Here is a 16,347-nt window from a genome sequence, read left to right on the forward strand (position 1 = left end):
CATCTTTGATGTGTTGTATTAATTCAGTATTTTCAATAGCTACTGGATAGATAAGTCAAGCAAAGGTGCTAATTATCACCCTACAATGTCATGGAAATGTGTTCCACTCTGAGACACAGTATTTCCCTCCCCCATGCACACAGGTGAGTACAGTAGTTTACATGTACTTATGCTACTTACTTATTTATTCTGCATTTACTGGGACATTGTCCCACTACACCAGTGTCCTCTTTTTAAGGGGAGACCTGGGGTTGCATTTTTACAAAGTATGAGAAAATAATGCCCAGGGCATTGGGGAAACACCATTTACTCATTCTTCCTCCGCCTCAGTCACCACCAACTCAGACAGACCTTGGTTAAATGTCTCATCTGAACGGTGGCTTGCTCAGGAGTGCACTAACCACACTTAAACTGCACTACAATGTCAGTGCTGTAAAATTAATACAATTGCCTTGTATGGGAAAGTACAGTTTTGTACCTACCATAAATGTAGATGTCCGAACTGGATAGCATCTGCAGTCATAACAAATGGGTTGTCCTGTCGTCAGGCAGCCCTTCGGTCGGCCGGATTCCAAAGTCTGGGTCCGGCTTCGGCTGATGTCGCACTTCACCCGACGTCATCTCTGCTGGTCTTCGGGTATAAAGGCATCAGCCGACGCCATTTTCCTCAGTGTTTCTTGCCCCAGATGCCAGATGCCCTCTTGGAAGGCTAAATTTTGGATAAATGCCAATGTTTCCAAAAAGTAGAAGGCAAACACAAAAAATAAGCATGTATGTACATATATACAAACAAATACACCATAAGAGACTCCCCCCCCCCCCCAGCTAGCTATTAGGAGGGTAAATACCCTAGGAGTACCACAGAGGGGAAGGAGGGTGGGTAATCCTGACTGCAGATGCTATCCAGTTCGGACATCTACATTTATGGTAGGTACAAAACTGTACTATGTCCTTCATGGATGCATCTGCAGTCATAACAAATGGGTAGAATACCATAGCCAACTAGGGATGGAGGAAGAAAAATTATGGTGTAGTTAGGATCCCTTGCAGTACAGCAGTGGCAAACCCTGCTCGGGATCTAGAGTATAGAGGTAAATTATAGTGCTTGGCAAATGTATGCACGGAGGTCCAAGTAGCCGCCTCAATAATGTCCTTGGTTGCCACTCCTCGTAAGAAAGCTGTGGTAGTGGCTGTAGCCCTTGTAGAATGAGGTCTTATGTTCTGTGGAATTGGTTTTCCATGGTAGGAGTAACAGAATCTTATGCAATTTCCTATCCATTTGGAGATTGTCTGTTTGGAAATTGCTTTTCCTTCCCTTCCTGTTGCATAGGCTACTAAAAGCTGGTCAGTTTTTCTGTTACTTTTGGTTCTGTCCAGGTAGTAGCGTAACTGTCTATGTACATCCAAGGTATGCAGCATTCTTTCCCCCCTGTTTTGTGGATTGGGAAAGAAGGTAGGTAGGTGGATTGCCTGGTTTAAAGACACTCTGGATACCACCTTTGGCATAAATGTAGGATTAGTTCTCATGGACACCCTATCTTGATGGAAGATTAGGAAGGGTTGTACTGCCATTAAGGCCTGTAGTTCAGAAACCCTCCTTGCTGAGGTAATTGCCAGTAGGAAAGCAGTTTTCCATGACAGGTGCTGTAGATCTGCTGTTGCTGCTGGTTCAAACGGAGGGAGTGTCAACTTTTCTAGTACAAAGTTCAAGTCCCATGCTGGTAATGGTGGTTTCCTAGGAGGTTTTACATTCTTGATCCCTCTGAGGAACTGCCTGAGTAGAGGATGTGAAAAGACGGGTGGATCAAAGCTGTATTCTGCTGAAATAGCTGATGCATGTATCTTGATGGAGGAATAGGACAGGCCTGTATGTAGAAGCTCTGCCAAATACTCCAGAATGTTAGCAATATCTATATTCGACACATCTTTTCCTCTTTCAGCACTCCAAATGACAAACCTTTTCCATTTTCCTGCATAGTTCCTTCTTGTTGAAGGTCTGCGGGCTTCAAGGATAATGTATTTTACCCTTTGGGAAAGATCTGGATTAGTTGCTGCTATGTGATGTTCCAGGCAGTCAGTTGCAAAGTTTTTAGGTTTGGATGCATGATGCTGTAGTTGTTCTGAGTTAACATCAAAGGCATCAGGGGTATTGACCACATTTTCTCCTGAGACATGCTCCTCAGCAATGGGTACCAGTGTTGTCTTGGCCAGTTCGGAGCTATCAGGATTATCCTTGGACGTTCCTCTTTGATTTTCAGTAATACCTTGTGTATCAAGGGAAGAGGTGGAAATGCATATGCTGTCAGACCTTTCCAGCTGAAGGAGAGCGAATCCACCTTCCATGCAAGTGGGTGGAATGTCCTTGTGCAGAATTTTTTGAGCTGGTGATTGAGAGGGGAAGCGAATAGATCTATTTGTGGCATTCCCCATTTCTTTGTGATGGTCTTGAAGATGTCCGGGTGTAGCATCCATTCGTGAGCATCCGAGGTGGTTCTGCTTAACATGTCTGCTAGGGTGTTCTCTTTTCCGGTACAAATATTGCCTGTAACTGGATGTTGTAGCTGAGTGCCAGATTCCAAAGGTCCAAAGTCATTCTGCATAGGGGGTATGAATGAGTGCCTCCCTGTTTGTTGATGTACCACATGACTGTGGTGTTGTCTGTCCTTATCATCAAATGGCCTTCTTTGAGGAACGGTCTGAATTTTTGGATTGCCAGTTTTACTGCCAGCATTTCTTTTGGTTTATGTGCAGGTGCAGCTGGTCCTGAGTCCACAATCCTTGTACGCATTTGTCCAGCATGTGCGCCCCCCATCCTAGGTCTGAGGCGCCTGTTGTGATGGTTTGGCTTGTTCGAAAGTTGTGGAAGGGTAGGCCTGGGTTTGACTGGCATGCTTGAGCCCACCATAGGAACTCCTGTTTTAGGCATGGGATTAGTGGTATTTCTGCTTCTAGGCTGTGCCTGTGTTGAGACCATAAATTCTTTAGGTACCACTGCAGTTTTCTCATATGCAGTCTGGCATGTGGGACCAAGATTATGCATGATGCCATGAAGCCCAAGGCCTGCAGAACTTTTCTTGCTGTTAGTTTGTTCTGTTTTGTTAATGCCAAGAAGTAAAGAGGGAGTTCTTTTGTTTTTCTGCAGTTAGGAATGCCATTTGTTTTACTGTGTCCAATTCCGCCAAGAATGTTCTTGTTTGGGATGGTATCAGCCTTGACTTTTGTAAATTGACTGTGTATCCCAGGGCTTGTAGCAAGTAAATGACCCTTTGTAAATCTGTTGTCAGCTTGCTTTTGTTGTCCGCTTGTAGCAGGCAGTCGTCCAGGTATGGATAAATTTGGATTCCCTGTAGTCTGCAGTGAGCGATTACTGATGCCAGGCATTTTGTGAATACTCTGGGCGCAGTAGATAAGCCAAAGGGCAATGCTGAGAATTGATAATGCTCTGATCCTGCAAGAAATCTGAGGCATCTTCTGCAATTTGGTCGAATGGGGATGTGCAGGTATGCCTCCTTGAGATCTAGAGTTACCAGCCAACACTCCTTGCCCAGCATGGGAAGAAGTTGCTGTAGGGTCAGCATTTTGAATTTTGGGACAATGATATATGTGTTTAAGATGGACAGGTCGAGAATAGGTCTCCAACTTTTTTCTTTTCTTGGTACTAGGAAGAGTCTGGAATAGAATCCTTTGCCCTGTTCTGTTATTGGTACTCTTTCCACAGCTCTCATCTTTGTTAATTCTGTTATCTGCTGTAGAGCTTCTATTTTTTTAATTTGGAGGCAGGTTTGGCATTCCTCTTTTTACTGGTAAGGTGTGGAAGTGGAACCGGTAGCCTTGGTCTATGGTTTGCAAAATCCACTTGTCTTTTGTGATATAGTGCCAATTTTTCAAAATTAAGGCTAATTTTCCGCCTAATGGTGCTGCTATTTGCTCCCTGGTAGGCGGAGTTAGAGCCAAGTCACTGTGATTGTCCTGTTGCAGTGGCAGTGGTTGTGTCTGTGCCTCTGTTATTACCTTGCCACTGTCGTCCTCTGTAGGCACCTCCTCTGGATTGATTTCTGCCTCTGGAGCGTCTATTCCTGCCCCTTTGGGATCTTGTGGAGTCAGGAAAGGACCAATTTTGGCAGGCCAGTTCCTGCTAAACCTTGGGGCTGAACCTGTAAGAAATCTTTAACTGTTTGTACAGATTTTGCCTTTTCTTCCATTTTCTTCATTACCTGCTGGGCAGGTGTACCAAATAAACTGGCCTTATCCATAGGAGCATCTAATAGCTTAGCTTTAACATGATCCGGTAAGACCTGCTCTTTCAACCATGCATGTCTTCTAATCACTGTGCCAGTCATGGCTGATCTAAATGAAGCCTCCAGTGCATCATAGCCACATTTTAAGGAATGGTTACTAACCTGTTGTATGTTATTCACCATTTCTAATACATATTTCTTATCTATAGATTCATCAGAGGATACTTTTTTAGTTAACTGATCAAGCATAAACTCTTGGTATTGGATCATGTGAAACTGACAGTTTAAAGCTCTAGCTGATAGAGTAGTAGAGGTGTAAACTTTTTTCCCCCATCTGTCCAAGGACCTGAATTCCCTTTCTGAAGGAATAGGCTTTTTGCTGTGGTTGAGGCTACTGCCTTAGGCCCCTGGAAAATAGTTTCGGGGTCTGCCAGTGGGGCCTTGTATAGGTGGTGATGAGTGTCTGGAACCCTGTAAAATCTATCAGGTTTGGCAGGGGCTGGAGGTAAAGAATCAGGAGCAGTGCAGACATCATTAAATGCATCATCCACAACAGGCAAAACAGGGGGTATAGCTAAGGGCCTATGTTGTGGTAAATGCAGGAAGGTCCTAAGCCTTTTTCTTGAATCTGAGAAATCTTGTCCCTGCCATTGGAATTGTTCTCTCATGGCATGTAAGGTTTCCCCAAAGGAAAATTCCTCTGGTGGAGAGGCAGCTGGAATGGATTCTTCAGCATCGGAGTCTTCATAAGTAGAAAAAGGATCCTCTGGCTGTTCTGTAATGTCGGAGTCATCCGCAGAATCATCAGAGGACACTGGCTCGGGGGGCTCTGTCCTAGGTCTCTTTTCTGGGGGCTGAGAGGCCCTGTCTGGGTGAGATTGGGATCCCCTAATTAAGGATATTAAATCTTCTGCCAGAGTAAGCATTTGTGAACTAGAAGTGGGCCTGTGTGAGGAAGGTTTTACAGGCACTGACTTAGCAGATTTGGCTGCTTTAGCCCTGGCAAAGGCCTTGATAGACATGGCTGCAGGGGGTCTAGCAGCACCACGTGCTGGGGTAGAAACATCCAAAGGGATGGTGTCTGATAACTCACTAGAAACCACAGTTGTAGGCAAAATTTCTGAGGCCGATTCAGGTAAGGTAGCAGGAGCCTCAGTAGTAGCCATGGATTCGGCTGAAGATTGACCAGTTTTCTCGGTTTCGGCCGAAACCGAGACACTCGCGGCTTGCTTAACCGTGGTTTCGGCCGAAACCGCGGACCGCGAGTGTCGGTCTTTTTCCTTGCGTTTTTTAACAATTTGGGTAGTCGGAGGATCCGATGGCATAATGTAGGCAAAGTGTGAGCCGAAAAACTGTTCAGCAAACTCCGACCGACGCCTTAGCGTTCGTCGGTTGAAGGAAGCGCAGGCCGAACAGGCTGCTACGTCGTGGTCTGGGCCTAAGCAAGGCAGACAATAAGAGTGGAAATCTTTATGAGGTATTTGTTTCCCACAAGTTAAACAGTTATTGACTTTTTCTGACATTGGCTGAGGCAAGAAAGAGTCCCCAACGGGGTACTTAGCTTTTTAGAAGTCTTCGAAGTAGTATTCGGTAGTAGTAATCTCTGGATCTGACCGACCGGCACTTGCGAACAGCTTCTGCTTCGGGCGCCACGCGGCAAGAAAGACGGAGGAAAATGGCGTCGGCTGATGCTTTTTAGAAGTCTTCGAAGTAGTATTCGGTAGTAGTAATCTCTGGATCTGACCGACCGGCACTTGCGAACAGCTTCTGCTTCGGGCGCCACGCGGCAAGAAAGACGGAGGAAAATGGCGTCGGCTGATGCCTTTATACCCGAAGACCAGCAGAGATGACGTCGGGTGAAGTGCGACATCAGCCGAAGCCGGACCCAGACTTTGGAATCCGGCCGACCGAAGGGCTGCCTGACGACAGGACAACCCATTTGTTATGACTGCAGATGCATCCATGAAGGACATCAACCCACACCACTCTGATTTTCCAGAACTAAAGGCGAGTTGATACCTGTTAAGTCGCTGACACTACTTACATTCATTTTCTCACTTAGAAACCAGGATAAAATCTTATCAATTTATTTGCTTAAGATTTGTGCTGGCCTTGAGATAGTGATCTACAATTGAAGCTTGGAGTTCTTTAATGTACGAGTTTTTCTTTGGTCTCAGGTAAGTGGACTGACCAAAAAGGTCCATTACCATGGTCTGGGAGTTACAAAAAATGCAAATACAGTGAAATTATAGCGCAACACAGCTACTGTATTAGTAATAACAGACTAATATAACGGTGATAAGTAACCTGCTTTGAAACAAAAAATGAACAGGAGAATAAATCAGGAGAAAAGAAAGAAAGCACCTCTCCTCCCATCTTCTGGTGATATCACTAAAAGTCACCTTGGAATGACTGCTTTAGGTGAACTAGCAATCAAAAAGCCACCCAGACCTCTAAATCTTAAAGCATTCAGATACACCAAACCAGCCTTTTCAAAATTAAGACATACCATGTTTTCACGAGTTCTAAATTAACTCCCTCCATTTTAAAGATAAGCATACAAATTTTCAAAATGTCAACAAAGTTAGCAAACTACACATGAATAACATTGCATTTTGAATGAATGGGTATTGGGTACGACCTGGGTCAACTCTTTATACTCACAGCTATTCTGTCCTGGAACTCTGCTGTTGGAACAATAGGTATCGTTCCACCATGTTTTCCAAACTTCCTTTCCAAACTTTCTTGGACGGACACTAGATAAAAAGAACAAAAATCAAATTAAAATTACTATTTTTTTTTTTTTTTTTTATTTACCCGACTTCTTATTTATTTATTATTATTATTTACGGGGAGAAAAGCTCCACAATACATAGTTTAGTTACATGAATAACTACAAAGAAACTATGCATTGGTAACTTCTTGCCAAGCATTCCCTTAAGAAAACCAAGCACCATCTCCCATCACTCCTGACTAACTTTACAACTTGCATATTACAAGAGATAAGCAGGAAAGCATATGTAAAGGTACTCACCATAAGAGTAGATTACTGAATTCATTCATGTTTACATAGTAATTCTTTATCCTTGGGGTTACAGCTCCATTAAGGCAGGATGATTCTTCCTAAAGATTCTGCACTACAGCAGACCCCTTACCTGACTGGTTGGCAGGGATGTCATTCATTACAGAGCATAGAGGAATAATCCAGAGACTATCTAATCAGTTTTCAGATTCTTCTTCTTTCGGCTTTTTTCTTGGTTAGGGGTCGCCACAGCAGAACTCTGGTCCGCTAATGATTGGCAGTAGATTTTTTAGGGTGCCGAAGTGCCAGCTCGACTCCCAACCTTCAGTGAAGGCACACCCACTCTACGCATGTCTTTTGACCGCAACTCTACCATGGGGAGGACATGCAGACTCCCCACAGAAGGTGCTCCAGCCAAGAATCGAATGGGAGAACCTCTTGCTGTGAGGCAACAACGCTACCGCTGCACCACCAGATTAAAGGTCTCAAAAATATTTTGAAAGGTTGTAGACATGAATCTTGGTACAAAACAGTGGTATGCTTTGCAGGTCAGACTCTTTCACCTAACTCCAGCTAAAAAACAGAGAAGATGCCTCTCTTAGAGCAGTCAAGCATGAAAACATTGTGATATCAAGCAGTAAATAATACTTCACTGCAAGTGAATAAGACTACACAAATTCTTCAGTAATTAATCTACACTTTAATGTATTTTTCTGATCAATACGCTTACTCAAGATAAGTGAACATTCTGCCCAGCATCTTGCAGTCATACCACTTGCTGCAGTAATGCACCAAGATAAGGGATAAGACTATATATGGCAAGAAAGCAAACATTATTTACTTAACATAATGCTGGATTACTTTTCATCCTAGTCTATCTCATATGACTACTGAGGTATGGAGCCACTTGCTGGATCTGATATGGACATCTGCCAGTGCTATCAGCTTTGAGCTTCTTTAATTTTTTACCTCCCATAACACCCTGCTCCCATTCTAGCTTCGGAAAGAGTTTGCCAATCACAAAAAACACTATTCCACAAAACCGCATACCTATATAAGCATACAAAACAAGCAGTAGCACGTAGGAGTGAGGTCTAACTGCTGCTGATAAACTGTGAAAAATGGTGACATTTTGGCAGGGGGAAGAAGGGAGGGATGTCATATCGGATGGACTAAGATAAAAAAGAATGCGTTATGGTACACATGTAGCTTCCATACACTTTTACTCATTCATCTAATCTGACTACTGGGACAGAGTTCCAAGCTACCTTCTTTTTAGGTGGTATCACAGCAGACTATCTTTTAGAACCAGAGCTCTGAAGGATACAGTGAATCTGGATATCACATCTAATGTATAATGCTTAACAAGGGCATGCAATGTAAACCATGTTACCGAAGCATATACTTCCTCCACCAATGAAGTTCTGAAAAAGGCAGTGAAGGTAGCCATAAATCTAATGGAATAAGCTTTAGGTTTAGAGTCCTCTTGTCACTTAAGTAAACAAAAGGTAATGCAATCAGACAGACATCTGGATAAGGTTGGCTTAGAAATATTTTCTCCTTATTTTGTTTTGAGTAAAAGGAAATAAACAATTGGGAATCTTTCTTAAATTTCTGAGTTCTGTGTAGACAGAAAGTACAGTTTTGTACCTACCATAAATGTAGATGTCCGAACTGGATAGCATCTGCAGTCATAACAACTGGGTTGTCCTGTCGTCAGGCAGCCCTTCAGTCGGCCGGATTCCAAAGTCCGGGTCCGGCTTCGGCTGATGTCGCACTTCACCCGACGTCATCTCTGTTGGTCTTCGGGTATAAAGGCATCAGCCGACGCCATTTTCCTCAGTGTTTCTTGCCCCAGATGCCAGTAGCCCTCTTGGAGGCTAAAATTTGGATAGATGCCAATGTTTCCAAAAGATAGAGGTAAACACAAAAATAAGCATGTATGTACATATATACAAACAAATACACCATAAAAGACTCCCCCCCACCAGCTAGCTATTAGGAGGGTAAAATACCCTAGGAGTACCACAGAGGGGAAGGAGGGAGGGTAATCCTGACTGCAGATGCTATCCAGTTCGGACATCTACATTTATGGTAGGTACAAAACTGTACTATGTCCTTCATGGATGCATCTGCAGTCATAACAACTGGGTAGAATACCATAGCCAACTAGGGAGGAGGATAAAACTAGATTATGGTGTGTTTAGGATCCCTTGCAGTACAGCAGTGGCAAACCCTGCTCGGGATCTGGAATATAGAGGTAAGTTATAATGCTTGGCAAATGTATGCACGGAGGTCCAAGTAGCCGCCTCAATAATGTCTTTGGTTGCCACTCCTCGTAAGAAGGCTGTGGTAGTGGCTGTTGCCCTTGTAGAATGAGGTCTTATGTTCTGTGGAATTGGTTTTCCATGGAAGGAGTAACAGAATCGTATGCAATTTCCTATCCATTTGAAGATTGTCTGTTTGGAAATAGCTTTTCCTTCCCTTCCTGTTGCATAGGCTACAAAAGTTGGTCAGTCTTTCTGCTATTTTTGTTCTGTCCAAGTAGTAGCGTAGCTGTCTATGTACATCCACGGTATGCAGTATTCTTTCCCTCTGTTTTGTGGGTTGGGAAAGAAGGTAGGTAGGTGGATTGCCTGGTTTAAAGACACTCTGGATACCACCTTAGGCATAAATGTAGGATTAGTCCTCATGGACACTCTATCTTGGTGGAAGATTAGGAAGGGTTGCACTGCCATTAAGGCCTGTAGCTCTGAAACCCTCCTTGCTGAAGTAATTGCCAGTAGGAAAGCAGTTTTCCATGACAGGTGTTGTAGGTCTGCTGTTGCTGCTGGTTCAAAGGGTGATAGTGTCAACTTTTCTAGCACAAAGTTTAAGTCCCAAGCTGGCAAAGGTGGTTTCCTTGGAGGTTTTACATTCTTGATTCCTCTGAGGAACTGCCTGAGCAAAGGGTGCGAAAACACAGGTGGATCAAAGCTGTATTCTGCTGAAATAGCTGATGCATGTATCTTGATGGAGGAGTAGGACAAGCCTGAATGAAGAAGTTCGGCCAGATACTCTAGAATGTTAGGCATATCTATGTTTGACACATCTTTTCCTCTTTCAGTACTCCAAATGACAAACCTTTTCCATTTTCCAGCATAGTTCCTTCTTGTTGAAGGTCTGCGTGCTTCAAGAATAATGTCTTTAACTCTTTGAGAAAGTTCTGGGTTAGCTGTTACTATGTGATGTTCCATGCAGTCAGTTGCAACGTTTTTAGGTTTGGATGCATGATGCTGTAGTTGTTCTGAGTTAGCATCAAAGGCATCAGGGGTATTGGCCACATATTGTTCTGAGACATGTTCCTCAGCAGTGGGTACCAGTGTTGTCTTGGCCAGTTTGGAGCTATCAGGATTATCCTTGGACGTTCTTCCTTGATTTTTAGTAATACTTTGTGTATCAAGGGAAGAGGTGGGAATGCATATGCTGTCAGGCCTTTCCAGCTGAAGGAGAGCGAATCCACTTTCCATGCCAGTGGGTGTAATGTCCTTGTGCAGAATTTTTTGAGCTGGTGATTGAGAGGTGATGCAAATAGATCTATCTGAGGCATTCCCCATTTCTTTGAGATGGTCTTGAAAATGTCCGGTGCAGTTTCCATTCGTGGGCATCCGATGTGGTTCTGCTTAATATGTCTGCTAGAATATTTTCTTTTCCCGGTACAAACATTGCCTGTAACTGGATGTTGTAGCTGAGTGCCAGGTTCCACAGCTCCAAAGTCATTCTGCATAGGGGGTATGAATGAGTGCCTCCCTGCTTGTTGATGTACCACATGACTGTGGTGTTGTCTGTCCTTATCATCAACTGGCCCTCTTTGAGAAATGGTCTGAACCTTTGGATTGCCAGTTTTACTGCCAGCATTTCTTTTAGGTTGATGTGCAGGTGAAGTTGATCCTGTGTCCACAATCCTTGCACGCATTTGTCCAGCATGTGGGCCCCCATCCTAGGTCTGAAGCGTCTGTTGTGATGGTCTGGCTTGCTTGACATCTGCGAAAGGGTAGGCCTGGGTTTGTCTGGCATGCCTGAGCCCACCATAGGAACTCCTGTTTTAAGCATGGAATTAGTGGGATTTCTGTTTCTAGGCTGTGACTGTGTTGGGACCATAAATTCTTTAGGTACCACTGTAGTTTTCTCATATGTAGTCTGGCAAGTGGGACCAGGATTATGCATGATGCCATGAAGCCCAAGGCCTGCAGTACTTTTCTTGCTGTTAACTTGTTCAGCTTTGTTAGTGCCAAGAAGTAAAGAGGGAGTTCTTTTGTTTTTCTGCAGTTAGGAATGCCATTTGTTTTACTGTGTCCAATTCCGCGCCCAAGAATGTCCTTGTTTGGGATGGTATCAGCCTTGACTTTTGTAGATTGACTGTGTATCCCAGTGCTTGTAGCAAGTAGATGACCCTTTGTAAATCTGTTGTCAGCTTGCTTTTGTTGTCCCCTTGTAGCAGGCAGTCGTCCAGGTATGGGTAAATTTGTATTCCCTGTAGTCTGCAATGGGCAATTACTGATGCCAGGCATTTTGTGAATACTCTGGGCGCAGTAGATAAGCCAAAGGGCAATGCTGAGAATTGATAGTGCTCTGATCCTGCAAGAAATCTGAGGTATCTTCTGCAGATTGGTCGAATGGGGACGTGCAGGTATGCCTCCTTGAGATCTAGAGTTACCAGCCAACACTCCTTGCCCAGCATGGGAAGAAGTTGCTGTAGGGTCAGCATTTTGAATTTTGGGACAATGATGTATGTATTTAAGGCGGACAGGTCGAGAATTGGTCTCAAACATTTTTCCTTTCTTGGAACTAGGAATAGTCTTGAGTAGAACCCCTTTCCTTGCTCTGCAGTTGGCACTTTTTCCACAGCTTTCATGTTTGCTAACTGCATTATCTGTTGTAGAGCCTCTGTTTTTTGATTTGGAGGTAGATTTGGCATTCCTCTTTTGATTGGTAAAGTGTGGAAGTGGAACCGGTACCCTTGATCTATGGTTTGTAAAATCCACTTGTCTTTTGTTATATAGTGCCAGTTTTTTGAAAATAAGGTTAACTTTCCGCCTAGAGGAGCTGCTATTTGTTCCCTGGTTGGCGGATTTAGGATTAAGTCACTGTGGTTGTGTTGATGTAGTGGCAGTGGTTGTGTCTGTGCCTCTGTTGTTACCTTGCCACTGTCGCCTCTGTAGGCACCTCCTCTGGATTGGTTTCTGCCTCTGGAACGCCTGTTTCTGCCCCTTTGAGATCTTGTGGAGTCAGGAAAGGACCAATTTTGGCAGGCCAGTTCCTGCTAAACCTTGGGGTTGAACCTGCAAGAAATCTTTAACCGCTTGAACGGATTTTGCCTTTTCTTCCATTTTCTTCATAACCTGCTGGGCAGGTGTACCAAACAAACTTGTCTTATCCATAGGAGCATCTAGTAACTTTGCTTTAACATGATCCGGTAAAGCTTGCTCCTTTAGCCATGCATGCCTTCTTATCACTGTGCCAGTCATGGCTGATCTAAATGAAGCCTCCAGTGCATCATAGCCACATTTTAAGGAATGGTTACTAACCTGTTGTATGTTATTTACCATTTCTAATACATATTTCTTATCAAGAGATTCATCAGTGGTTAGCTTTTTAGTTAACTGATCAAGCATAAATTCTTGGTATTGTATCATGTGAAACTGACAGTTTAAAGCTCTAGCTGAGAGAGTAGCTGAAGTGTAGACCTTTTTGCCCCATCTGTCTAATGACCTTGCTTCCCTTTCAGAAGGAATAGGGTTTTAGCTATGGTCGGCTACTGCCTTGGGACCCTGGGATATAGTTTCGGGTCTGCAAGAGGGGCCTTGTAAAGGTGGTGATGAGTGTCTGGCACCCTGTAAAATCTGTCTGGTTTGGCAGGGGCTGGAGGTAAAGAATCTGGAGCGAGCAGACATCATTGAAAGCATCATCCACCACAGAGAGAACAGGAGGTATAGCTAAGGGCCTGTGTTGTGGAAGGTGCAGAAAAGTCCTAAGTCTTTTCTGGAGTCTGAAAAATCCTGTTGCTGCCATTGGAACTGCTCTCGCATGGCATGTAAGGTTTCCCCAAAGGAAAATTCTTCTGGTGGGGAAGCAGCTGGAATGGATTCTTCAGCATCAGAGTCTTCAAAATTAGAGAAAGGAGCCTCTGACTGATCAGTTATGTCTGATTCATCGGCTGAATCATCAGATGACACTGGCTCAGGGGGCTCTGCCCTAGGTCTCTTCTCTGGGGCTGAGAGGCCCTGTCTGGGTGAGATTGAGATCCTCTAATTAATGAAATTAAATCTTCTGCCAGAGTAAGCATTTGAGAACTAGAGGAGGGCCTGGTTGAAGGGGGTTTAACAGGCACTGATTTAGTAGTCTTGGCTGCTTTAGCCCTGGCGAAGGCCTTAATGGACATGGCTGCTGGAGGCCTAGCAGCACCATGTGCTGGGGTAGAGACATCCAAGGGAATGGTGTCTGATAAGTCAGTGGCAACCACCGTAGTGGGTATAATTTCTGAGGCCGATTCAAGAATGGTAGCAGGGGCCTCAGTTGTAGAGATAGATTCAGCTGTACTTTGATCAGTTTTCTCGGTTTCGGCCGAAACTGAGACACTCGCGGTTTGCTTAACCATGGTTTCAGCCGAAACCGCGGACCGCGAGTGTCGGTCTTTATCTTTGCGATTTTTGGCAGATTGGGTAGTCGGAGGATCCGACGGCATAATGTACGCAAAATCAGAACCGAAAAACTGTTCAGCAAACTCCGACCGACGCCTAAGCATTCGTCGGTTGAAAGAAGCACAGGCCGAACAGGCTGCTACGTCGTGGGCTGGGCCTAAACAAGGCAGACAGTAAGAGTGGAAATCTTTATGAGGTATTTGTTTCCCACAGGTTAAACAATTATTAACTTTTTCTGACATCGGCTGAGGCAAGAAAGAGTCCCCAACGGGGTACTTAGCTTTAGAAGTCTTCGAAGTAGTATTCGGTAGAAGTAATCTCTGGATCCGACCGACCGGCACTTGCGAACAGCTTCTGCTTCGGGCGCCACGCGGCAAGAAAGACTGAGGAAAATGGCGTCGGCTGATGCCTTTATACCCGAAGACCAACAGAGATGACGTCGGGTGAAGTGCGACATCAGCCGAAGCCGGACCCGGACTTTGGAATCCGGCCGACTGAAGGGCTGCCTGACGACAGGACAACCCAGTTGTTATGACTGCAGATGCATCCATGAAGGACATCCTTAGTTGCCTGTGAACATCCATTCCACTCATCCATCCATCCAGAAGCCCTTTTTCTCCATTTTGCACACGGGAATGGGGTGTCACTAACAGTGACAATCACCTAGAGACAATGATCACACCACAGGGTGGCTAGCCCTGCTGCAGTTCTTTCAAACCACATTTACACATGCACACCTATGGATGATTTCGGTGTCCAATCCACCTGCTGCATACCTTTGGAATATGGAAGGAAATCACAGCACCTGGAGAAAACCCATGTAAACACATGGAGGACATGCAGACTCCAAAAAGAAGGCACTCCAGCTAAGAGTCAAACCAGAGAACATCTTGAAGCGAGGTGACAACACTACTTGCTGCACCACTGTGCCACCCCTGTGAACATCCAGTGTGTGCAGCAAATATTATCCTATATTCGAGTTACTGGGGAAGACACCTGGTAAACAAATTAGTTGGGTTCAGGTTGGATTCTGATGCTATTTTTGGTACAAAGGAAGAGTTAACTTCTTAGTGCGACTACATCCTTATGGAAAATCAAGTGCAGTGGATGACTACTCATGGAATTTCAATATTCTTCTGGCACAAAAAATGGCAACCAGAAATACAGTTTCCAAGACAGAAATTTCAGTCCTACCCAACAGACTGGTTCAAAGGGTGGCCTTGATAAAGCCTCTAGGACAAAATTCATCCCATAGAAGAGTATGGCCCCTATCAGAAAGATGCAAGACAAAAGTACAGTTGGGTACACTTACCATAAATGTAGATGTTAGAGTGTATTCACTGTTGCAGTCATTACATTTGGGTAATCCTGCTGGCAGTTGCCTTCAGTCGGCCTGAATTCCAAAGTCTTGGGTCCTGCGTCAGCTGCTGTCACCCCTTCCCCGACGTCAGGTCGTCAGGGGTATAAAAGAAGCAGCAGACTCCATTTTCTTCAGTTTTTCTTGCCCCAGATGTCAGGTGCCCCCTAAAAGGGTAGCCAAAATTTATATCTGTATATAAAAATACATGCACCAATAAAAACGAACTTCATCTACAAGCAAATACACCACATAGGTTGTATAAATCAGAGAAGGAAAGACGAGTTCCATCAGCAAAAAGTGGGAAGGCGGGTGGGTAACCTGGACTGCAACAGTGAATACACTCCAACATTTACATTTATGGTAAGTGTACACAACTGTACTATTTTCTATGTGTTTCACTGTTGCAGTCATTACATTTGGGTAAAGTCCCAAAACTGTGGTTGGGAGGCTGGAGCTAAATAGCATTAGGAGCGGCTATGAGGCCCTGCAGAACTGCAGTGGCAAAGCCTGCCCTGGATTTAGAGTAGAGTGGCAGATGATAGTGCTTTGTAAAGGTGTGCATTGAACTCTAAGTAGCAGCATCTAAAAGGTCTTTGTTTGGCACTCCCCTAAGAAAGGCTGCTGAAGTGGCTGCAGGTCTGGTAGAATGTGGCCTAATGCCCTTAGCCACTGGCTTGTCATGGAGTAGATAGCAGAAATGAATGCAGTGGCCTATCCACTTTGAAATAGTCTGCTTTGAGATGGCCTTTCCTTGTGATCCTGCAGCATATGCCACTAGTAATTGCTCTGTCTTCCTGAAAACTTTGGTTCTGTCCAAGTAGAATCTAAGTTGTCTATGTACGTCCAAAATAATGCAGAATTCTCTCCCCCTTGTTCTGTGGATTTGGATAAAAAGTTGGCAGATGAATAGTTTGGTTAAGAGCCACACTGGACACCACCTTAGGCATAAATGTTGGGTTTGTCCTAAGAGAGACCCTGTCAGGATGAAAAATGATAAAAGGTTCCACAGCCATTAGTGCCTGTAGCTCTGAAACTCATCTTGCAGAA

General features: G+C 44.3%; 1 protein-coding gene across 1 annotated transcript in view; it reads right to left on the minus strand.

Annotated features, from left to right (window-relative positions):
- Nucleotides 1-16,347, minus strand: part of GLUD1 (glutamate dehydrogenase 1) — a 563,305-nt gene that overhangs the window by 88,028 nt on the left and 458,930 nt on the right. Inside the window, exon 11 of the mRNA XM_044056503.1 lies at nucleotides 6,903-6,994. Coding sequence (XP_043912438.1) covers nucleotides 6,903-6,994 — 92 coding nt within the window. The remainder of the gene's footprint in view (nucleotides 1-6,902; nucleotides 6,995-16,347) is intronic.

This window comes from Protopterus annectens, chromosome 14.part0 (genome assembly GCF_019279795.1).
Source record: "Protopterus annectens isolate FY-2018-M chromosome 14.part0, PAN1.0, whole genome shotgun sequence".
NCBI lineage: Eukaryota > Metazoa > Chordata > Ceratodontiformes > Protopteridae > Protopterus > Protopterus annectens.